Genomic DNA, 24622 nt, shown 5'->3' on the forward strand with positions numbered 1-24622 from the left:
TTAGTATTCCCAATGGTCAGTATTTCTTGTATTTGTCGACAGATGGTACCCAAATTCAGATAAGTTGCCTTTTTTTTCCTATTTGGAAACCTGCCACATTGCTTTTAAAACTTTTCAAATGGACATACTCAGCTATTACTTCTCCCTACATCTCTGAACCTCATCTTTTTATAGCATTCCTTCAGGAAGCATATAATACCTAGCTAAGCTCAAGAAAAACAGTTTAAATGGGAAGTAGTTTTACAGAATTGTCCTTCATTCAAGTAATTGCTGTTTCCTATTCTGTAACTCTTCTCCCAAGGAGAGAAAAGCTTTATACTATCAGCAAAGCAGTTCGTTTTGTGCTTTTATTTGTTATTGTGGTTTCTTCCAGCCTTCACTAATATTTATTTACAACCTGTAATGCCAATTTATATATATTAGACGTCTGCTAATGCTTTTTTTTTTTTTTTTTCCTGGTTGTGGGGCTTGAATTGAGGCCTGCGCTCTTCAGGTCAAGGCGAGTGCTCTACCACTTGAGCCACAGTACCACTTCTGTTTTTCTGGTGGTTGATTGGAGATAAGAGTCTTATGGATTTTCCTGCCTGGGCTGGCTTTTGAACTGCAATCCTCAGATCTCAGCCTCCTGAGTAGCTAGGATTACAGGCCTGTGCCACTGCGCCTGGCAAATGTTTTTTATTTTAATAAAATTATTTCCCTAAGACTGTTTTCAAGAAAGAAAGCACTTCAGATTTATGACATTTATGATGTCTCTACCTTTATTATTGTCTTAAAGAAAAGGCAAATTTATTAGGACAAATGTAGATTATACTTATTTGGATGGGTGCTCTTATAGATGCTCAGTCCTTGCTTAGTAGTTGGATATTTCCTGGAATTCTTGAATACTGGCAGTTAGGATTGATTCCTTAACCACTTACTTACTGCAGCTAGGTAATCTAAAAGGCTTAGAGAACAAAAGGCTTTTCTTATCCTTTTTTGGTAATTTGACCTGAGCTGAGCTGATATGACCATTCCCCACTTGGTGTGAATTATCTGTGTAGTTCACTGGAAAATATCAATGTGTGATTAGCTAGTACCTATTGAGATTGTGCTCCGATTGTTTTTTAATCATACACTATTCTAAAATTCAGAAAACTCTTAAGTTCTAAATCTGACTGAAAAAGGTTTTGATGCAGGATCATAGATCTACATTACTGTTCTTGATGATCTTTTTTGGGGGGAGAATATATATATATATATATATATATATATATATATATAATTTTATATAAAGTAATTGTACAAAGGAGTTGCCATTCAACAAAGCAGTATATGAATATAGTGCATCTTGCTCAGTGTCACCCCCTTTGAACATTCTTACCAATCTTACTCATCCCTCTTTTTTTTTTTGTCAGTTGTGGGACTTGAACTCTGGGCTGGGCACTGTCCCTCAGCTCTTCAACTCAAGTCAAGCGCTCTACCACTTGCCACAGCACCACTTCTGGTCTCACAGACTTTCCTGCCCAGGCTGGCTTTGAACTGTGATCCTCAGATCTCAGCCTCCTGAGTAGCTAGGATTACAGGCATGAGCCACCCTCTTAATCCACCCCTTCCGTCACTCTTAATGATCTTTTTAATTTTTTTTTATTATATATACTGTGGATCTGATTGTTGAGGTAGAAAAAGTAGCCAGAGTGACAAGATCGAACAATGGCCATAAAAGCCTTTCCTGTCTGTCTGCTGTAAAATGAGCTCTGTGATGGCTGCCCTCCTAGTCACTAGTGGAGATGAAATGAGATAGTATAATTCTTAATAAATGTTATTATCTCCTTATTGTCTTAACTTGCTTGGTTTTTAAAAACTGAAACTAAATATATATTATTTTATTATTTATACAATTCTTGCCTTTGAATTTTTAAAAATATAACAAAGTAACTATGGTTTCAGAAAATGGTATTCATTTCTTATTTTCTGCTGTCTGTTTTTCTGTCTCTCTGTCTCTGTCTCTCTCTCCCTCCCTCTGTCTCTCTCTCTCTCTTTCTCTGTCTCTCTCCCTCTCTCTCTCATTCTCTTTCTCTCTTTCTCTGGCCCCTAGGGGAGCATGTAACGTCAAGGTTTAAGAACGAAGTGGAGCGGATGGGTTTTGATATGAACAACGCCTGGAGGATTTCCAATATTAATGAGAAGTACAAGTGAGTTGTGTGGGTCCCTACAGACTGTATTTCACAGCCAGTGTAGAAAGCTCAATTCTCAGGTGGCAGAAATTTGAACCTAATACTTCTCCTTTAAAATAGTTTTATTTATTAAGTCTAAATGCATGATCTTCAGCATACTTCTTTAACCTTCTGTTCCCTTTGCTGAAGTAGAAAGTGATCCTTAGTTAACAAGATCCTGAAAGTGTTTTTCTGTCCCCTTCAGGCCTCTGTTCTTCTTGGCATATACAAGCATGTCTAGATAATGTGCTTACCTCTCTGTAGGCAGGCAGTTTTCACTGTTCTCATTACTGCTTGCCATCACCTTAGAGATAAGGAACCATGATCTCATAGGAGCTAGTCTTTGCCATTTTACTCCAGACTCTATGAAATAGACATTAAGTATTACTCTGTATTAATATACATTAATGTATTACTATATTAAGTATATTATTCTTTAATATGTTGATCTTAAACTAACTTCACAGCTATGACCATTAAGCCATTTACAGGTTAACACTATTATTATTAAATATGTACCTGTTAACGTGTTTCCTTAAAACATATAGATATTATGGTGGAGTGGGGGAGAAAGATAACTATATTTTTGGTAATGCAAGTTTCTATAAAATATCCTTTTCCTTTTAAAGTTTGTAGCACTAATCTTTCAGACCTCTGAGTTGCTTCAAATTACCATAGCCAATTTTCCTGGCCTGTTTGTGTCTACCCATCATTTTTTTCTGTTGGGAAATTATTAACTACTGTATACACTCTAACATGGGCCTTAGCCAAGGAGTTAAGAACCTGGGATTGTTTTAATCTCAGAACTGTAGTGTTCTCTGAGACATAATAGGGAAAGGTGGAGGAGCATAGAGAAGAGACAGGACTTAGAGAGTCTGAGGCTGCCACAAGCTCTGCTGGCCGCAGCTCACCTTCCCTGCACTGGCACCTACTTATCAATAGTGATAAGCTAAGGAAGCACCTAGTGCTTGTTGAAGGGCTGTGTAGCGTAGTACCTATAGGATAATGAGTATAATGTTCAGAAAATTTGATAGTCAAAAAAATGAAGCTAAACCTTTTTTTTTGCCAGTCATGGGGCCTGAACTCTGGGCCTGGGCGCTGTCCCTCAGCTCTTGAGCTCAAGGCTAGCGCTCTACCACTTGAGCCACAGCGCCACTTCCGGCTTTTTCTGCTTATGTGGTACTGAGGAATCGAACCCAGGGCCTCATGCATGCAAGGCAAGCGCTCTGCCACTGAGCCACCTTCCTAGCCCAAAGCTAAACTTTTGTTTTAATATATGCATTATTCAAATAGTTGTACAAAAGGGCTCCAGTTTAACATGTTCATATATGTGTCCAGTGTAACTTAGAGCCCTCACTCACCAAACTTTTTTTTTTTTTAATTCCTAATGTAGCTTTTAAAAATTCTTGTCTTTGAATCTACTCGTTGTACTTAAAATCAGTCTTCAAGACTTTGAAACATTCTTGGTACTATGAAGGAAAAGAGGGAATCATATCTGTTCTTGAGCATTAAAAAAAGGAGTAAAATTCTTGGTCAGTGAATACTGTGTTTCAGGTTATTTTTAGGATTTAGTGGCTAGTTGTTAGGAAGTTTGTAAAGCTACTTATAGTCACTGTGATCTAGTGGCTTTTAAACTCCTGTTATATCAGCTTCTGGAAATGAAAACCTAAGAGATAGTTAATGTAAAATGATCAAACCTCACTTCTTAAACCATTGTATGGCGTTCTACTTCTAATAATTCATAGGAATGGATAGAAAGGGGGAGGTATGGAGATGATAGTTGGCATGTTCCAGTGTTTGAATTGAAGGTCTTAATTTCTCTTCATATTAAGAAAGAAGCTTAGTTTTCCCATAGAGAGGCATTATCCTATACATAAAAACCTATCAGAAGTGTTAGTTCCCAGGCCCCTAACTTGACTGGCGTGCAGCTAGCTAGCATCTTCCTTTATGAAAATAGAGCTTTTTCCTCAGAGTATAGTTTGTTGTGGAGTATGTTCTATGGAAATTGGGACCAATATCATGTTTACATTCCTCACTTTGCTTGATGGGACTGTCAGTTTTTATGCACATAGGCTAGCATATGCTACATTCCTTGCTGTACCAGTTACCTGTAATTAAGACAGTCTGGTTAAAATAAAAGAATCTTAGTTAATCCTAAGAAGTCTCTGGAAACCTGAAATAGTTGTTAGAAATGACCAATATGTGTGTTACAACAGTTAGTATAGAAAGTAAAGACAGTGTCCCTCAACTCTTTTTTACACTGTTAGATTTCCAGATATCAAAAGGTAGCATCAAGTGGAATGACCCACAGTAATATCACCAATGTGTATAGTATAAGCAAACACTTAGAACAGCCCTTTCTGTTTCGAAGACCAAAAGTTAACTGGCCTTCTAACTGGCTTTGTGATAGCATAATTTGTATTCCCATGTTGACTTACCCCAGATCATCTCTCATCTGTCTCTCCACTGCCCACACCCTCTTTCTCATCTATTAGATTATGTGGTAGCTATCCACAAGAGCTCATTGTGCCTGCCTGGATCACTGACAAAGAACTAGAAAGTGTAGCAAGCTTCAGGTCCTGGAAGCGCATCCCTGCAGTCGTCTATAGGTAAGTAAGCCAGACCAGCACTAGCTTGGGCTAGCACTATTGCCCAGTGCATGTAGTGTGTGGTCTTTTGCCTTTACCGCTGCTAAACTGGGACAGGGTGGAAGAGTTTCAGAGAACTTTCTGGACAGGTCTGTGCTTCCTTATTGCTGAAGCTGCTCCTCTAGTAACACATTGGCAGCCTAGAACTCTAGCTGGCAGTTTGGGTGACACTGGTGAGAACATTTTAATAGAAAAGTAGTTAGGTTTACAGTTTGAAGATCATGTGTGTTTGCTACATTTAGCTTCAGATGTAAGTGGGGCTTTAGGATTGAGAGAGATGAGTCCTAGAAAGTAAGACTTGGGAAAAGAGAGTGGAATCAACAGTGATACTTTCTTTGATGTCTGAAAGACTTGTTTTGAGAGGAAACATTTAGAGAAGAAGGCTGGGACAGGGTAGATTTCAGAGATGTAAAGCATAAAGATCCAAGAGTTGCAAGTTATAGAAAGGGAGGTTGGTGGAAAGGTGAAGGAATAACAAGTATTTTTTTTTTTTTTGGGTCCGGTCATGGGGCCTGAACTCTGGGCCTGGGTGCTGTCCCTCAGCTCTTCAGCTCAAGGCTAGCACTCTACCACTTGAGCCACAGCGCCACTTCCGGCTTTTTTCTTTTTGCTTATGTGGTACTGAGGAATCGAACCCAGGGCCTCAGGCATGCAAGGCAAGCGCTCTACCACTGAGCCACCTTCCCAGCCCAGGAATAACAAGTATTTTAAGAGTAAATCCAAACCTGTGTTCATATCTTTGGTGACACTGCTTGCTGTAGTACCTTGAGTAAGTTCTGTAATTGACTCCACTTTATTCTCTTGAGTAGTGACACTGCGCTTATTTAAGTGATTGGTGTAGATTATATTCCTTGAGCACTGCCTTTACAAATCAATGACTCAGTTTTTAGAGAAGCATGTTAGATTTTTTTTTTTTTTTGGTCAGTCTTGGGGCCTGAATTCTGGGCCTGGGCACTATCTGTCATTCAGCTCTTCAGCTCAAGGCTAGCACCCTACCACTTGAGCCGCAGTGCCTCTTCCAGCTTTTTTCTGCTTATGTGGTGTTGAACCCAGGGCCTTATTTATGCAAGGCAAGCACTCTACCACTGGGCCAACTTCCCAGCCCTACATGTTAGATTTTTAAGAAGTCATTGCTGTTACTTCCTTAGGTTACAATTCATTTTCTAGTTTGCAGATTTTTTGGACTCTGAGGCCAAACCAATGGCTTAGTTAGAAACTCTTGAGTGCAAGAGGCATTCCAGTGAAATTATTGAGATTGTCAGAAGGGATTTCTCCTGGAATTCCCTGTGAGGTAACCAGCTTATTCATTTAGTCCACTGAAGGCAAATTCTGCTTCCCACCCCTGAACCATAGAGTGAAAAATATTTTCTCTGGCCCAGTGGGACCCATTAGGTTTATTCTCTTAGTTTTCATCACTTTTGTGGTGATGAAACCCTAAAAAAGGTAGATCATCAAATTTACCTATCACTCAAGTAATGAGAAATTAGATAGTAGTGAAAGCTGAAGGGATTTGAGTCTTTATCAGTGAGCAGCCCCACTGGAATGGGCAAAGCATCCAGCTGATGCATGGCCAACAGCTGTGTTAGATCAATAGCCTACAGTCTGTGGGCCTCACTGACTTTGAGCATAAGGGTGAAGTAGTCTCATTTTCAAATGAGAGGCTTTTGGAATTCTACCCTTTGGCAGAGAAGCCTAAGAGTCCTGGTTGGAGAAAAACAAATCCTCTAGAATGGAATAAGGATTAGAACTTTTTTCTTTACTAAATTGTATTCTAGAGGGCATAATCCCTAGGGTTTTTCCCTTTTCTAGAGACTCTAGAGTATATACATAAAGGTAAATTTTCCTTTTTTTTTTTTTTTTTTCAGAGAAAATCTCTCAAAGGATTGCAGTTGAAACCAGGGTCAGTGGCTGAGATCTCAGGAGGCTGAGATCAAGAGTTGCCAGTTCCAGGGCCAGACCAGGAAATAAAGTTTGGGAAATCCCACCCCTACAGGAAAAAATGGGAATTATGATGCTTACTAGTCATCCCAGCTATGGTGGGAAGTATCAATAGGAGAACCATAGTCCAGGCTAGCCCAGGCCATAGGCCAGACCCTGTCTTTAAAATAGTCAAAGCAGAACCCAGCACTGGCAGCTCACCCTATAGTCCAAATACTCAAAAGGCTGAGATCTGAGGATTGTCATTTGAAGTCAGCCCAAACAGGGAAGTCCATGGAGACTCTTATCTCCAATTAAACATCAAAGAAGTTGGAAGTAGAGCTATGGTTCAAGAGGTAGAGTGCTAGCCTTGAGGATAAAACAGCAAGTGCAAACTTGAAACTCCAGTAACACCATCTAAGAAAAATAAAAGAATCCACTATATATTATATACATATTCTTTATATGTATTTGTGTGCAAATATCACACACACACACGCACGCACGCACGCACGCACGCACGCACGCACGCACGCACAAGGTCTTGGTGTTGTCTATGTAAAAGCAGACAGTCTTCCTGAAGCTGGCCTATCTTAGAATATGTGTTTGTTATCTCTGAGCTCCAAACTGGCTGGCTATGTTTGGGAGGTTTGTGAGAGGTGCATTGAAGAATGTTCTCTCTGCTTTCCTAGCCTAGGTGGCAGGATGCCTCTGAACCCAACATACATTTGCTGAATTTAGTTGTCTGTAGACTACACCAGTGACTTCCTAGGTTGCTAGCTGCAGTTATGTGACAGCTCCATGCCAAACTGGCACCTGATAAGGACCTTGTCCTTCTGTGACAAAAGAACTCTTAATTGGATTTATAGCTGAAGACAGAGATTGCTCTAACAGCAAGGTGGTGCAAAAGGCACCATATGTAGTGCAGTTCACAGCTCCATTCTTTGTGTGCATGGTGATCATTATAAATTCCTACTCACACAGGGAGTTTGCCTGATTCTTAAATTAGAAATAGTTAAAATGGTATGTGTTTTTGTGTAAATCGAAGCAGTGTTTTAATAAGCAGGGCACATCCATTGGACATTGTTTGTACTTTTGTACATCAGACATATTTGATTCTTTTCCTGGTTCTGTTTAAGTGATAAAAGTGCTTTTTAGTGTTCTTTTAAACTGTAGTTTTTGAGTTATCTTTTGTGCAGTCTAAAGCATTTTAGAAGACTACAGAAACATAACTTTCTTGCAGTAAGTAACCCACTCGAAATCTAGTTTTGTAAATCCATCCCATGGCCCCTCAACAACCAAAGATCAAGGCTGAAGAGTGCCACCTAATGTTCTTCTTGGGCAGTGCTGGAAGACTTGAGAGCAAGAATGTGCTCAAAAAAGCCATGCTAGCCTCTTCCCCAAGAGGCTTGTAATCATTCAGCTCAGGAATTACCTAGTGCCTGTTTGTAAGGAGACATGACAAGGTGTGGTTTTATTTCCTATTTGGTTTCATTCAGCACATGATCCAAATGTTGGCAGTACAGTAGTACTTCCAGCTTCTTGACTCACAGTGAGAAGGGCTTCAAAAATTACAAAGTAGGGGCTGAGAAGGTGGCTCAGTGGTAGAGTGCTTGCCTTGCATGTTTGAGGCCCTGGGTTTGATTCCTCAGCACCACATAAGTAGAAGAAAGCCGGAAGTGGCACTCTGGCTCAAGTGGTCCTAGCCTTGAGCTGAAGAGCTGAGGGACAGTGCCTAGGCCCAGCGTTCAGGCCCATGACCAACCAAAAAAAAAAAAAATTACTAAGGAGATGGTGGTGGTTCCATAGAATTTGGTTATTGCCATATCTAATTCATTTGCCAGTGAACCTTAGGTTTAAAAACAAAAATCTTTCTCACATTGTTCCCTGAAGAAGGCAAATAGATTCACTGTTACATTTTATTTAAATCCATCTATGTCATGTGTGTGTTTGCATATTCATGGGATTTTTGTTTTGTTTTGTTTTTGTTGTCAGTCATGGGGCTTGAACTCTGGGCCTGGGCACTGTCCCTGAGCTCTTCAGCTCAAGGCTTCCACTTGAGCGCCACAGCGCCACTTCTAGTTTTCTGGTGGTTTATTGGAGATAAGAGTTTCATGGACTTTTCTGCATGGGCTGGCTTTTGAACTGTGATCATCAGATCTCAGCTTCCTAGTAGCTAGGATTATAGGTGTAAGCCACTGGCGCCCGGCTGTATATTCATGTTTTAAAACAATTTTAAAGTAAAACCTGGATATCTTTCTTTGCAATTCACAGTTGAATAGAAGGACATTTGAATTTCCCATGAGCCTTTCTTTCTGATCACTTATTTTTATAGTTATTTGATAACCTAAAAATAGCTTTATTGATGTTTATCACATATAGTTCGCCCCTTAAGTTTATATTTAGTGTATTTGGAGCTGTACAATTTTAGTTCATTTTCATTACTCAGATCAGAAACCTCATATCCATTAGCAGTTATTGCTCATTCTTTCCCTAACCCCACATTACAATAATCTCAAGTAACCTCAAGTAATCAGTAGTCCCAAGCAGTTAGTAATCTGTCACTATAGATAGGTGGAGACTTCATATAACGGAATTGTACAGAATATGGCCTTTTGTGGCTGGCTTATTTCACCTAGTGTAACATAGTCGGGATCATCAATGTTATAGCAAGTATTAGAACTTTACTCTTTCCTTCTGCTAAATAATAGGGTTTTTCTAATTTTTTGATTGCTACAATTATCTAATTAACAAACACTTGCAGGCTTTAATAACTTCTGAAAGTCTTCTGTAATGCTGTATGAATTTTTTGAAAAAGCATCTATCAGAATATGAATCACTTGAGTTTGTTCTTTAGGCCTCTTTCGAAGGGCCTGAGTTATATGCCTGTAGGAGTAATGTGTGACTCATTAAGTCACAGGAGATTTTATAAAGCAGTCTGTGGACTTAGGTAAGTGTTCCAGTCCCAAAGGTAGAATCAATTCAGAAAGAATCCCTCAGGCAGCATGCGTGTACAGTTACTGTGATTGACCCTCAGAACAGTGAAACAACACATTTTTCTATATTCCAACATGTATTATGCAGGGGGGTTTAGGTTCAGTAGAGGATATAAGGGATTAGTACTTCATTACTGGGGAGCAAAATTAGCAAAGTATTTAGGTTGTTCATTTTACCTGATTTCCCCTAAATAAATTAAAATATTCTAATTGTGAATATTATTTTTTCTCATAGTATAAACCTGTCATCTCAGCTGCTCAGGAGTTAGAAGTCAGGAGGTTTGGGGTTCAAGACCAGCCTGGGCAAAAAACTTAGCGAAGACTTCCCCCATTTCCCATCTTAATCCATAAATTGGATGTGGTGATATGTACCGGTGGTCCTAGCTACATAGGAATCCATAAGTAAGACATTGTCATGATCTGAGGCCAGCCTAGATAAAAATACTAAACTCTATCTAAAAAGTGACTAAAGCCAAAAAAAAATGGGGGCTCAAACCCTGAATTCAACCCCCCCCCAGTGCCAAAAAAATTATTAAAAATAATTTTAATGGGCACCCATGGCTCATACTTTTCATCCTAGCTACTTGGGAGGCTGAGATTTGAGGATTGCAGTTTAAAGCCAGCTCAGGCAGGAAAGTCCATGAGACTTTATCTCCAGTTAATGACTAGAAAAGTAGAAGTGATGCTATGGTTCAAAGTGGTAGATAGCCATTCTTGAGCAAAAAAGCTCAGGGATAGTATCCAGGCCCTGAGTTCAAGCCCCATGACCCACAACAACAACAACAAAAAGTCTCATGCTCAGCTGGGCAGGAAAGCCCATGAGATTTTAATCTCAAGTAAACTACCCCAAAAGCTAGAAGTAGAGCTGTAGCTCAAGTGGTAGAACTAGTCTTTAGCTTAGTTCAGGGACAGTACCCAGGCCCTGAGTTCAGGTCTCAGAACCAGCAATCAAAGAAGTACACAGGTGCTTTAAAGAGGTGATGGTGTGATAACTGAAGAAGGATATGCATAGGTATTGTTAATTGTGTATATGAAATTTCTGCCCTCTAGTACTGAGAGAACTTGAGGCCACCCCAGTTATTAGAGTCACATTGTTCATTAAGCCACTTAAAATTGTGTGAGTATATAGCATCTGAATGGTGGGATGGTACAGTAGTGTCTTATTCCCGTACAGGCACCAGAACAATGGTGCTGTCATTGCCCGCTGTGGACAGCCAGAGGTCAGCTGGTGGGGTTGGCGAAATGCAGATGATGAACACCTGGTGCAGTCAGTGGCCAAAGCTTGTGCTTCTGATTCCCGATCAAGTGGCAGCAAGCTGTCAACTAGGAACAGTTCTCGAGACTTTCCTAACGGAGCAGACCTTTCTGATGTGGAATTTGGTAAGTTGCTCCCTTGATCCATGGCAGCAGTTTTTGTAGTTCTCAGAACCTTTTGTGGGTTTTTTTTTGGTGTGGTCTTTTAGAAGATAGTGTTAACTTTTACAGAAGAAAGAATCGGATAGACTTGTCTGAGGAGTCATGAGTCTTGGTAGAGAACTAGAGCAGCCAGGCACAGTGGCTCACACCTGTAATTCTAGCTACTCAGGATTGTGAACCTCCATCTTAACTATAAAAAGCTGGGTATAGTTGTGAGTACCTGTCATCCCAACTGTGATGCATTGACAGGACTGTAGTTCAGGCCTTGTTATCTTATTTGAAAAATAAGGCAAAAAGGCTGGAGACCTGGCTAAAATAATACATACCTACTTAGCAAATATGAGACCCTGAGTTCAACTTGTAGATACCGGGCTTTATAAAAGGACTCCAGGCATGAAAACGAGGGGAAGAGATTGAGCAGTACAGATCTCATGTGCTACAGGAGTTAGTGTTAGAAAATAAATCAACTTTTTTTTTTTGAAATTTAAAAGCAAAAGAGAAACTAGGAAGAAGACCTTGTGTGAAGGTTTTCATTTAATTGAGCTATTTTTTTGTACTATAATAATGTGCTTCTTGTTCTCACAATTCTAGAAAAGACAGTTTTATTTCATGTCCCCCTACCCCAATGTCCCTAGATTCTTCTCTGTCAAATGCTTCAGGAGCAGAGAATTTAGCCATCCAGCCACAAAAGCTTTTGATCTTGGATGCCCGCTCCTACGCCGCAGCGGTGGCCAACCGAGCCAAAGGAGGAGGCTGTGAGTGCCCAGGTGAGATGTCTGGGGCTTTGACACCAGTGCTCTGCCCTTGGAAGTGCAGCTTTGCCCACCTAGGCTTAATTATCAGTTTTAAGTGTCTTGGGAGAGACAGTATCTTTTCACTGCTCTTCTGAGCAAAAATGGGGGAAGGAGGAGATGAGACCTTCTCTGTGCCATCCTTAGGAGACAAGGAAAGCAGATGTTTCTTGTCTAATTTTAACAAGGCCTGTTCATGTTTGATTGCTGCTTTAGTGGTGCAACTTCTTGGCCTCATAAAAGCTTTTGTTGCCTTTGACAGTGATTGGGTTCATCACTAACCCACTAGCCAACTCCTTTTAGGGCTTCTCCCTAAAAAACATGGGGTGAATACTGAAGCTGTAAATACGGGTACCCCATCAGGACCTACCACGTTCCTGCTGTTTGAATGCTGTCTGTCCCCTAAGGAAAGAGTGTCTCCATGCCAGCTGTGTACTGATGGTGCAGGCAGAGGCGCCAAGCTCCTTACTCAGGTGCGAGCTAAGATGGAAATTGAAAGCAGCTGTACCTAGGTAAAATTTGAATACATGAAGGCATTGTTCTGCCCAATTCTTTCAAAGAGACTTCAGAACCGTGAGTTAGATGAGGCCCAGAAATGGAGTGATGTAGAAGTTTGCAAATCTTTTTAAAGATAACAGACTTCATTTTATGTCAGTATCCTCTTAATGGATCTGACCTTCCTTTCTTTTCACAGAAAACAGCTAAAATTCAAACACTGTTTTCCTCTTAGGATAGAACACTGGACTAATAGCCAAGCATCACCACGTTGCAGTTTCATTAGTAAGCAGCTGCAGTGGGTTTGTTTTATAGCCAGTTTACTTTTAAATTTGGCCATGTGGGCTCTAAACTCAACATGTTTGTGTTTTCTTTATTGTTATTCTCTCCAGAGTATTACCCAAACTGTGAAGTTGTGTTTATGGGGATGGCAAACATTCACTCTATTCGGAGGAGTTTTCAATCTTTGCGGTTGCTGTGCACACAGATGCCAGATCCGGGAAAGTAAGACCTCGCCTTTAATGTTGCAGTGCTCATTAAATGGTTTTTCTTTTTATGGATACCTTTCTTCTATTTCCTGGTGAACTTCAATTCTACTTTCACGCTCTGGATAGTGTTATTCCTGGATCTCAAAGCAGAGCAGCTCAGGGCAAGAACTGGAGAAGAATCCAGCCCCTTTTTTTTGGGGGGTGGGGTGGGGGGGTGTTGGTCATGGGGCTTGAACTCTGGGCCTGAGCGCTGTCCCTCAGCTCTTCAGCTCAAGGCCAGTGCTCTACCACTTGAGCTATAGCGCCACTTCCGGTTTTCTGGTGGTTTATAGGAGATAAAAGTTTCACGGACTTTCCTGCCCGGGCTGGCTTTGAACCACGATCCTCAGATCTCAGCCTTCTGAGTAGCTAGGATTACAGGCATGAGCCACTGGCACCCAGCTAGAATCCAGCCCTTTGAGACCCCTCAAAACAGAAGTGTTGCCTTCTTGTTTGTCCAGGAACCATCCCCTTCTCTTCTGTATTTTTTGCCCTAAAGCAATTTAATACCTTTATTTCTGAAGTCCTGTAGTGGGATGTCTTAACCATAAGAAGTCACAATTTACTCATCATGCACTGAAAGATTAAACTTGTTACTAAGTCAGTTCCTTTTACATCTTCTAAACTGCTCTTATTTACCAAGAATATTACCATGATTTTTATTGCTTATTAAAAATGAATAGCTAGCTGCACTGGTCATTGATCAAAATGAACTAAGCAACTCAATGGCAGCGATGGGAGGGAGGAAATGAGTGGGAAAGAGGAAACAGCTGACACTAAGCAAAAGGAAAGAAATGTACATATCACCTAATGTGGAAGAAATAACTGTATTATCAAAGCTCATAGAATTCATAGGCTTTATAGATCATGATAAAGACAATTTGCCCCATGAAGGTTAGAATGTGATGGTGACTTTTAAGTATCACTATCTCACAATACTGTGAAATTTGTGACATTTATGTAATCACTTAATAAGAAGATTACTATAAAAAATGAATAGCTAGCATTTGTAGTGAGGAAGCTGAAGCAGTACCCCCAACAAGGTAACTGTTTGAATACAAGATACATTAGAAATAAGCTCTGTACAACAAATATGGATACATAAATATTTAAAGACCCCTGTTTTACTATTTCAGAAAGTCAGAAATGGTACCAGAGAAGACAGAATATTCTTTTTTTCTGGTGTTTATGCAAAAGCCTATAGTTGTTTTCGTAGGTCTTGTTCAGTAGATCTCATGATCATATCAAGTTTTGCTGCATTCTTTATTGGATTTATTAAATTAGGTGTTGCCTGAACCACTTGTACTGGCTCTTGGGAGCAAATGATTAAGTTCATCATAGTTGCAATCATCCCCTTAGGGAAGAAGTGTCCTTTGGGGAAGAGCTGAATTGGGGCGGCGGAGCAGCAGGGGGAGATTGCGGCTTTCCTTTGGGGATTAAAAAGGATATGTTATGCAGTTCCAGGGTTTAGTTTGTAGCATTCTCCTACGGTGAGGCATAGAGGAAGCCTGGCTGAGGAATTAGGAGACCTGGCAGAACTGTAACGTTAGTCAAGTAGCCTAATTACTTTGAGCCTGTTTTCCTTTCTATACAATGGAAAAGGTAGAACATTATACCACATGACCTTCAATACATGTATTAAAATTCTTTTAGGGCTGGGAATGTGGCTTAGTGGTAGAGTGCTTGCCTTGCATCCACGAAGCCCTGGGTTCGATTCCTCAGTACCACATGCACAGAAAAAGCCAAAAGTGAAGCTGTGGCTCAAGTGGTAGAATGCTAACTGTGAGCAAAAAGAAGCTCAGGGACAGTGCCCAGGCTCAGAGTTCAAGCCCCAGGACTGGCAAAATAAATAATAAATAAATAAATATTTTTTAGATCTTCTTTAGACTCAGAATCAACAAGATTGTTAATTAGTCCTTGACAGATTCAGAGGAGTGAGGAATTTTGTTAAAAAGGATGTCACTGAATATTTTTGTATTTGGCCACAAAGCATAATACAGTATTGAAGCTGCCTTTGTGGATAAAAAGAAACTGTGGCAGGGATGGGGCATCATCACCGAGCCCTGACATCCATTTGGTGCTGTGGAGGCTGCAGGATAGTGTGCCTCTGCTCTTGTTTGACAACACGGGAGCTTTACTGCATCCCCTCAGCAGGAGGTTTGAGAGGATCCCTTTTCTCTTAGGCATGGAGCATACCAGCTGGTCTTTCGTACAGCTAAGTCAGATTCAGGAGAACCCTGTGCTGGTTCTCGTCCTTGTTTACCTTTTCTCTAGTGGCAGGGAGATATTTTTTTACTCTCTTAAGCTTTATCTTTTACTTTCTTCTAAGACAGTGTGAGAGATGAGAACAAACAATCCAGCAGGAAAAGGTATTCCTTAGGTACATACTAGGATATAAAAAGTCTGGAGATTAAGAATTTACTCACAACAGACTTATAACTCAGTAAGCTGTAGTACTTCTTCCTATTTACTCTGCATTGAGCTTGAGAAAGAACTATGATGGAGACTCAGCCCCTTGAGTCATAGAACAAACTAATCTATGTAAAACACTTTGCATTCTGTTACCTGCTTGTGTAGGTGGGAAGACCCCCTCCTTCAACTCTATAAACAGGAATTTGTGTCCATTTCCTAGAGTTCAGGAGCCCTTTATTGTCTTGTACTGTAGGCCTAATCTTGTCAAAGCCTTCTCAGAGCTCCCTGACAGAATTATTTATTCCTTTTTCTGGCTCTGAAGAACTGGACTTGTGGACTTAAGCTACAAATCTGATTGCATTTGGGAAAAATTGGAATTTGTTTTGGGCCATTAGGAAAAGGAAACACAAGAAACAGATGTGAACACAGTTGAAAACACTGTCACTTGTTATTCACTTGTTACTTCCAAGGGGCTGTATTTTTTATCTGACATTCCTGAAGGCCTTTAGTGTCTTCTAGTTCCTTCCTGAATCTGGGTCTGGGTTAAGCCCAGCAGTTCTGTGTAGCCATTGATAAACTAATATGCACTTGTCTAAATCATCATCTTGGGCCCATCCAGTTTTAGTCAATAATAGTCAAACAGTAATAGGTGTTAAGTATGAGTAATTGGCAGTATTTATACCATTTGGGGACATAACATCCTGCTTATAGCTCAGTATAGACACATTCATATGTATCAATTTTCTTTGTTTTGAAAACTTGCTGGGAAGACTTGCTGAACATGAATTATTGCTTTACATGAAAGTGACTCTGAGAAGATTCCAGAAAGTACTATTTTTTGTGTGTGTGCCAGTCTTGGGGCCTGAACTTGGAGCCTCTGCACTGCCCTGATTTTTTTTTTTCCTCAAGGCTAGAGCTCTACCACTTGAGCCATAGCTCTACTTTTCACTTTTTGGTGTTAATTAGAAATAGAAGTCTTACTGACTTTCCTGTCTGGGCTGGCTTCAAACCAGGATCCTCAGATTTCAGCCTCCTGTTTAGCTAAGATTATAGCCATGAGCTGCCAGTTCCTGGCTTGTTTTTCTTGTAGTATGTGCGGCTACTATGGACTGAAGAATATTGAATACTGATTTTTTTTTCTGGGAAATTATCTATGAGGATATTAGAACAAAGGAGGTACTATAAAGTACAGTCCCTGTTTCAAAGGTTCTTCTTAGTTACATAGTAGAGCTTGAATCTCATCCTTGGACATGCTTTATAAACAGATGTTCTGTTCATTTTGGCAGTACGTTTTGGTGGTACATTTGGAGAGAAAAAATCTTGGGGAATTGCTTTATAGTTTGACAGGCATTGGACATGATGTAACGAGTAATTTTTTTAAATGGGCATTTTCTCATTGCTTTTGGTTTTTGTTTTTGTTTTTTTAAGCTGGCTTTCAGCTCTTGAGGGCACAAAATGGCTCCATCACCTGTCTGTGCTTTTGAAATCAGCACTTCTGGTAGTCCATGCTGTGGATCGTGATCAGCGCCCAGTGCTGGTGCACTGCTCAGATGGCTGGGATCGCACCCCCCAGATTGTGGCATTGGCCAAGCTCTTGTTGGATCCTTACTACCGAACCATAGAGGTAAGTGTATCTAAAGGAAAAGAGTTATTTCCTCAGAATGTGTGGAGGAAACCTCTCAGGATTTTATGATAAATTTGGGTATTGTGGTTAAGTTTAAAAGAAGCAGAAGTTGTTACACATTATTTTCCCTTCAGCTACATTGTAATGATGCTTCCTGAAGTTCTTCTTAAATTGGGGCCAACTGTGTGAGGAATAAGATATTGAGAATATAGAATATAGATATTGAGAATATAGGAATAAGATATTGAGAATATATGGACTTCTCTCAGGGAATTTTAGCATGCTTACATGGTAATGGAATTCTCCATAAAGTTCAGTGGAGAAAGAGTCGTGCTCTGAAATAACCATCTGGGTTAAGATGTAAGAAAACATTAAAATACCCTACAGTATGTGAATATTTGTAAACCTTGGGTGGGGAAGGATTGTTACAAATATGATCTTACAAATTCAACACCAAAGGCAAAAATTTCAAACTTAAGAGATTTTGTGGGAAAAGCACAGCTGTTATGAAGTAAATGAGAAGCTTAGAAATATTCTGTAGATACATTGTTGGTGCTCTTTTAATGGCTATAGAATAGAATTCAAGGAATTGGGAAATAATCTGAAGCATATGTCTCATCAAGGAGGGGACATTGACTATGGGCCTGGGCTAGAAGGGCTTTCTGGGAGGCTGTTAGAAGCTGCCATTAGTGACATCAGACTCAGGACTGTCACCATTGGGATAATCCAGCAGAAATGGTCTCTCCCCTACAGGGTTTCCAGGTCCTCGTGGAGATGGAGTGGCTAGATTTTGGCCATAAGTTTGCTGACCGGTGTGGTCATGGGGAGAACTCAGACGATCTGAATGAGCGTTGTCCAGTGTTTCTGCAGTGGCTTGACTGCGTTCATCAGCTTCAGAGGCAATTTCCTTGCTCTTTTGAGTTCAGTGAAGCATTCCTTGTGAGTCTGGACTTGTGACTCTACATTTTGGGAACTGTCTAAATTCAGGGGGATGTTGCTTTAGTGGTAATGTTAGTGAGCCAATTTTTGCATAAAACTATGAAGCCTTTTTAGAATGTAATAGAACAGTGATTATTTCCTTCTGGTTTTATTTTAAAGCAATAGCAATAAACAGGCATTTTTGTTCACTCAGTAAATCTCAAGGTATCAGGTTTTCCTGTGCAAACATTGAGTGTTTTAATTTAGCCTTTAAAGGGATGGGATGATAGAAACCCTAAATAATAGTTAGAAACAGAAATAATCAGAATGTCCCATGCTCCCTCTGAACAGTTTACCAATCTTCTATTCCATGTTTTCTACCCCCTCTTGGAGAAGATGTAGTGTCCAGGCCCTTTTCAGCCATTGGCTATCTCCCTGTCCACCAGCTCTCATCTCCTCTCATCTGTTCTGCTGACTGGCTCCAGCATTTCTCCTCTCCTTCTTCTGTGGCAACATACAAACATGGAATAATGTCTTTTATCTTGTCAGAACCCTTTCTTGGTCCAGCATTGAGCCCTAACTATCATTTCATTGATCTTTTCTCCTTTACAGTAGCTCCTTGAGTCTTTTATACTTGCTATATCAAGTCCTTTCTTTTCATTTCTCTTAATCCTGCTTCAGTTGGGCACACACCCACTGCTTTGCCAAAGCTGCTCTTGCCAGAGTGGCCTTCATGCTAATCTGGTGGTCAGTGCTGATTCCTTATCTCCTTGACCCATTATTACCCTTAGCATAGTTTTAACTTGTTTTTTACTTTCTTCAGTTGACTTAAAACATTCATCATTTTTAGTTCTCCTCTGATCTCCTAGCTGGTCCTTTATGTCTCCTTGCTGATTCCTCTTGGTCTTTCCAGTTGTGAATGTTGGAATGTTCTAGGCCTCATCCTCGAGGTTGCTGCTTCACTTTATTCCCTCTTGAAAGATCTCACCCAGTCTAGTAGCTTTAGTGCTGTCAGTGTGCTGAGGAGTCTGATGTATACACACTTCCAGCTCAGACCTCTCCACTTACCTTCAGCTTCACCTTAATCAGGTGAATATCCTGCAACTTGACTTGGATGTTTTAATTGTGCTTCAAGCTTAATATATTTAAAACCCAGTTCTTGGTTTCTACATTTCCTTACTCCAAAACTCAGTTTTTCGAGTCTTCTATCTTCCCTATGGCAACTCCTTCTATTCACATAAAGCACAAAGCTTTATATCATCCTCAACTCTTTATTTTATACTCTACATTCAGTCTGTTAGATTCTGTAGCTCTGCTTTTGATATATCTATAACTTGATTACTTAGTGCAACCTCTGCTGATGCCACACTGGCTGGCTAAGCCATTATTTCTCCTGCTCCACTCCCAGAAAGTTAACCCATCATAGGAGAATCTCTAAATCATTGGAGCAGATCGTTCTCCTCCTCAGAATCCTCTAGTGACCAGTCACACAGAGTGAAAGCTGAAGTCCCCTGCATACGTCTCTAGGTTCATATCCTGTCCTTCTCCCTGTTGAATGATCTTTAGTCATACAGGTTTGTGCTGTTCTTCAGAAATGACAGACATGTGCGCCCCTTACAGCTTCTTGTTGCCACTGCTTACAGAGCTTACCTGCCCCCAGATACTCTTGTGACTAGCTCTCTCCCTTATATCAGGTCTTACCCATTGAGGCCTTCCCACTTTCCAGCACCTGCCCAGTCCCTCTCACCCTGCCTGATAGTTCTTGCCACCTTGATCTGACAGCTAGAGCAAGCTCCAGCAGGATAAGAGAGTGGGCTCGCTATTGTTGTATGTCCAGTACTCATGTTCCTGCTGGGGTGTGTGAACTGTTCAGTAATGATTTCTTGAGTGTTGAAGTTGTTTTTGTAAATGTGCTTTTTTAAAAAAGCTTAGAGTTTACATTGACTGGCACCTGTATCCCATTGATATGCTCTGTTGCTTGTGTGGGTGCTTTTTAACTTGGAAGCTAAGAGATACTGGAGCAGCTAGGACTCCTTGGCCTGATTGTGACTTGGATGCTAGTGGTTGTGTGGTCTGCTAGGCTTCCCCCACCTGCAGAGTGAGCTGCAGAGCTCTCTCAAGGCTATCAGGTAGATTTGCTCAGCAGGGCTGATGTTCCTGAAACTCTGTGCCCTAATGCATACTCTTGCCTCATTGGACTCCCTAAGGTGAAACTGGTACAGCATACCTATTCCTGCCTCTTTGGAACATTCCTGTGCAACAACGCCAAGGAAAGAGGGGAAAAGCATACTCAGGAACGGACGTGCTCTGTATGGTCACTTCTTCGGGCAGGCAACAAGGCCTTCAAAAACCTACTATATTCCTCTCAATCAGAAGCCGTATGTATGCTTCAGCCTGTACTTTGATAATCAGAAGGAATTTGAGGGTGGGAGATATGTAAGAGCCTGTGTGAGAAGCACCTACTTTGTTAAAGCAGGTCTAGGGTTGATTCCTTTTTCTCTCTACCATCTATCTAAGCAAAACCTGTTTCCTGTGATGTTCTGACCTGCCCAGTATGGTTTGGTATAATACGTATTTCTTCCATGACACTGTAACATGAACCTTTCTTGGCACCTTCTTTGGAGCTTAATGTGTTCTTAGTATGTTCTGTCTACCTGGTAGAAGAGGCCCTTGTTTCCTGCATGCCTCTAATGGCTGAGCTGGTACTACTCTCAACCTTCCACCCCCTCCCCATGAGCCGGGCAGTGATAGCCTCTGTCTCAGCACAGAAGTGTTAATGACATTGGCATGCATGTCTGAGCTGGCAGGCCCTTAAAATTTTGTTCCCTTGTGGAGTGCCTTCTGTTAAGAAGAGACAAGGAGACACATATGTCTGTGTGTCAATATGTGGTAGCATTGCCTTTGTCAGAATGCATCTTAAACCCTTAAGAAGTCAAAAGCAGGCTAATCAGACGTTGTATTGCTTTACTAAGCAATGGATATGGTTCCCGTTACATTTAAACAATCAAAAGATTTAAGCTGCTTTTCTCCCTTCTTCACTGTGCCTGCCGGGGAACAAACTACGGGAAGAAAATTCCTTTCAATTTAAATGGTCCTATAAAATAAGTTGGACAGTTTGACAGTTTCTGCTGAAGCCAAGCTTTTACACCAGGGGAAAAATCACCGTCTTAACAGAATGACTCACTTCTTAGCTGTAAAAGGAGCAAATCAACTTAATGAAAGTCATTCAATAAAGGTGACCTGAGAAATAATTAATGAGAAGTGGACCTTTAAAAGATTTGTTAGATTTTCATGTCCACAGGAGGTGCTTAGGTGAGAAATGATGCCAAACAAAATCTCTTGTCTTGTGTTGGTCCTATTGGGAGATATACTGCTTCCATTGGTACTACGTCCATCAGTGCTGCCTTCCTGTGGATCAGTGGCCCAGTCCCTGCCAGCTGTTGTAGCTAGGTGCTTATCTCACTGTCAGACATTTCTAAGAGCCAACTGGGACACGTTTAAACTTTTGTCATCCCCTTCTCCTCAGGTACTGTACCCTGTGTGCCATGTGCGGAACCTGATGCTGTGGAGTGCAGTGTACCTGCCCTGCCCATCCCCATCTACCCCCGTGGATGAAAGCTGTGCACCATACCCAGCACCGGGCACCAGCCCTGATGAACCCCCCCTGAGCCGGTGAGCTTAGGGTGCTGCTTAGGCTTCTTGTTGTGTGAGACTCAATTCTTTTGTTAGAACGGGGCCAGGCATGGTCAGAGATAATGATGTTACCTGGTGGTACAACATCTTAGATCTTTGAAGTTTAATTTCCTTAAGGAAGGTAGTTTTAAAATGAGCAAAACCCTGTTTCTAGGAGTGAGTTGTTCCTTGTTGCTCCTTTGTTCTACTATATACATGCACTAAATGGTTTCTTAGGGATGGAGTGTATCTTCTACTCTTATGACCCCTATGCCACCAGTTTATGTTGTATGGTGTTTTGGGGTTTTTTGGGGGGTCCAGCTGTGGGCCTGAACTCTGGGCCTGGGCGCTGTCCCTCAGCTCTTCAGCTCAAGGCTAGTGCTCTACCACTTGAGCCACAGCGCCACTTCTGGCTTTTTTCTTTTTGCTTATGTGGTGCTGAGGAATCGAACCCAGGGCCTCATGCATGCAAAGCAAGCACTCTACCACTGAGCCACCTTCCCAGCCCCCGTGTGGTGTTTGTTTGTTTTTTAGTTATGATAAAGGTGACAAACAGAGGGGTTACAGTTAAGTTGGGTAAAGAGTACATTTCTTTTTGGATAGTGTCACTCCTTCCCTTGTTCTCTCCCAATTTTTCCCTCCTGTCCCCACCCACAAGTTGTTTAGTTCATTTTCAACATAGTGCTGGTTTATGTTTTATCCACTGCTCTTTGTTCCTGCCTCTCTGTCCTGATTTGTCTTCTGAGGTAGAAATTTTGACTGATAGTGCTGGAGGTATGTCTCTAATTGTAGTGCACCTCCTAGCAAGTGTGAGTCATAGAACTCAAACCCCAATTCTGCCCTCCCAGATAGATGGATGGATGGATAGATAGATAGATAGATAGATAGATAGATAGATAGATAGATAGATAGATAGATAGATAGATAGAAATGCTTTACCGTTTGTGAGTTTTTTTAAATCAGAATAATAGGGAATAACTTAACTTATGCTGTAATATTAAAGAATTAGCAATACCACTTTAAGAGACACACAACATCATGAAGAATGTTTGCATTGTTTGGTGTCAGTAATGGGGCTTGAACTTAGCTTTTTTGTTCAAAGCTGGTGCTCTACCACTTGAGCCATAGGTCTACTTCCAGCTTTTTGGTGGTTAATTGGAGGTAAGAATCTCAGACTTTTCTGCCTGGGTTGGCTTTGAACCTTAATCCTCAGATCTTAGCCTCCTGAGAAGCTAGAATTATAGGTATGAGCCACTGGCCCCTGGAGATGAATGCCTTTTAAAAATAGCACTTGCTGTTGGCTTATTTGAGTGGGTGGAACATGGGATAGGGGCAGTGCAGGTAGGCAGAACAGCCATGAAGGAGCCTTGTGGCTTTACTGATCTGAGCCTTACTTCAAAGATGTTGTGGCTCCTTTAGTAGCCCTAATGGACCCAAGTGTGAAACCATGGCTTATTTAAAACCTTCTGTCTTCTGCCTCCCTCTGATTAACTTCTCCAAGGTTATCGTTTTTCCCAATTTCTCTTTCTTTTAGGCTACCAAAGACTAGATCATTTGACAATCTGACCACAGCCTGCGACAGCACAATGCCTCTTGCCAGCCGGCGCAGTAGTGACCCTAGTCTGAATGAGAAATGGCAGGAGCACCGGCGCTCTTTGGAGCTGAGTAGCCTGGCTGGTCCTGGAGAAGAGCCTCCTGCCCATGCTGCTGACAGCCTGGGAAAGCCTAGCAGGATGCCCGGAGGTGCTGAGCTATCTGTTGCAGCTGGAGTGGCTGAGGGGCAGATGGAGAACATTTTGCAGGAGGCCACCAAAGAGGAGAGTGGAGCAGAAGAGCCTACCCACAGGGGCAGTGTGGAAATCCCAGAGGTCAAAGAGGAGACACTTTTAGCAAAGGAGAGCAGGAGGATGTCAGCTGAGGGCTCACTTGTCCTTTACCAAGAACCAGAGTTGGAAGATGCGACTCCACAAAGCCAGCCAGACTCCAGCATATCTCTGTTCTCACAGGGTATTCCTCAACAGCAGGGTGGGCATAGTGTTCTCAGTTCACTCCAGGCCCCGTCTAGGGGAGAGGATTCCCAGGGGACCCCTGGAGAGCCGCCTCGAATAAGGGATGCTACAGAGGGAAGGGAGGGTGCTGTTCCTCCCATCCCGGTAGATGCTAAAGTTGGCCATGGTACCTCACAGTCTAGTTCTATGCTACCTTCCCAAATCCCGTGTGAGACCGGAGGACCAAACGTGGACAGTTCAGTGGACGTATTAATAGAAGATAAGGTAACGTCCGAAAGTGGGCCTCAAGTCCATCGTGGACCTCTCTTGATAACCAGTGACAGGTTCAGTGGCAAGGACATGCCAGCAGCAGAGCTCTGGCCTGCAGAGAGGAATCTGGCTGAGAGGCCCCAAGGTGAGTCTGTAATGCACAGAACTTCTCCTGGCAGCACTCTCAGCCCCAAGCGGGCCCACTGTGCCTTGCCTTTAGCTGAATGTAAAGAGGGGCTTGTGTGCAATGGCTCTCCAGAGACTGAAAACAAGGCCTTGGAGCAACCCATTGGACTTAGTACCATCCAGAAGTACCCAACACCCAACGGACACTGCACCAATGGGGAGGCTGGGCGGAACAAAGACTCTCTGAGCCGCCAGATGTCTGCCACAAGCTGCAGCTCTGCCCACTTGTACTCGAGGAACTTGCACCACAAGTGGCTGCACAGTCACTTGGGGAGGCCATCTGCCACCAGCAGCCCTGACCAGCCTTCCCGCAGCCACCTGGATGACGATGGCATGCCTGTGTACACGGACACGATCCAACAGCGCTTGCGACAGATTGAGTCAGGCCACCAGCAGGAAGTGGAGACCTTGAAGAAACAAGTCCAGGAGCTGAAGAGTCGGCTAGAGAGTCAGTACCTGACAAGCTCCCTGCGCTTCAATGGGGACTTTGGAGATGAGGTGGTGAGTTAGGTCATCGTTCTTCTGATCATGTCTAAACAGAAGAGCACACTAAGGCTGGGCGCCCCTTGT

At 41.8% G+C, this 24622-nt stretch overlaps 1 protein-coding gene across 2 annotated transcripts in view; it reads left to right on the forward strand.

The window, feature by feature from the left end:
• Positions 1-24622, forward strand: part of Mtmr3 (myotubularin related protein 3) — a 113233-nt gene that overhangs the window by 81809 nt on the left and 6802 nt on the right. For both annotated transcript variants that reach the window (XM_042667627.1, XM_042667628.1), the window contains exons 8-17: positions 2075-2171; positions 4688-4801; positions 10928-11133; positions 11805-11936; positions 12848-12959; positions 16823-17018; positions 17772-17957; positions 20144-20314; positions 21463-21608; positions 23143-24553. In XM_042667627.1, the coding sequence (XP_042523561.1) occupies positions 2075-2171; positions 4688-4801; positions 10928-11133; positions 11805-11936; positions 12848-12959; positions 16823-17018; positions 17772-17957; positions 20144-20314; positions 21463-21608; positions 23143-24553 (2771 nt within the window). The remainder of the gene's footprint in view (positions 1-2074; positions 2172-4687; positions 4802-10927; positions 11134-11804; positions 11937-12847; positions 12960-16822; positions 17019-17771; positions 17958-20143; positions 20315-21462; positions 21609-23142; positions 24554-24622) is intronic.

The sequence above is a fragment of the Dipodomys spectabilis genome, unplaced genomic scaffold, assembly GCF_019054845.1.
Source record: "Dipodomys spectabilis isolate Male_0828 unplaced genomic scaffold, ASM1905484v1 ptg000416l, whole genome shotgun sequence".
NCBI lineage: Eukaryota > Metazoa > Chordata > Mammalia > Rodentia > Heteromyidae > Dipodomys > Dipodomys spectabilis.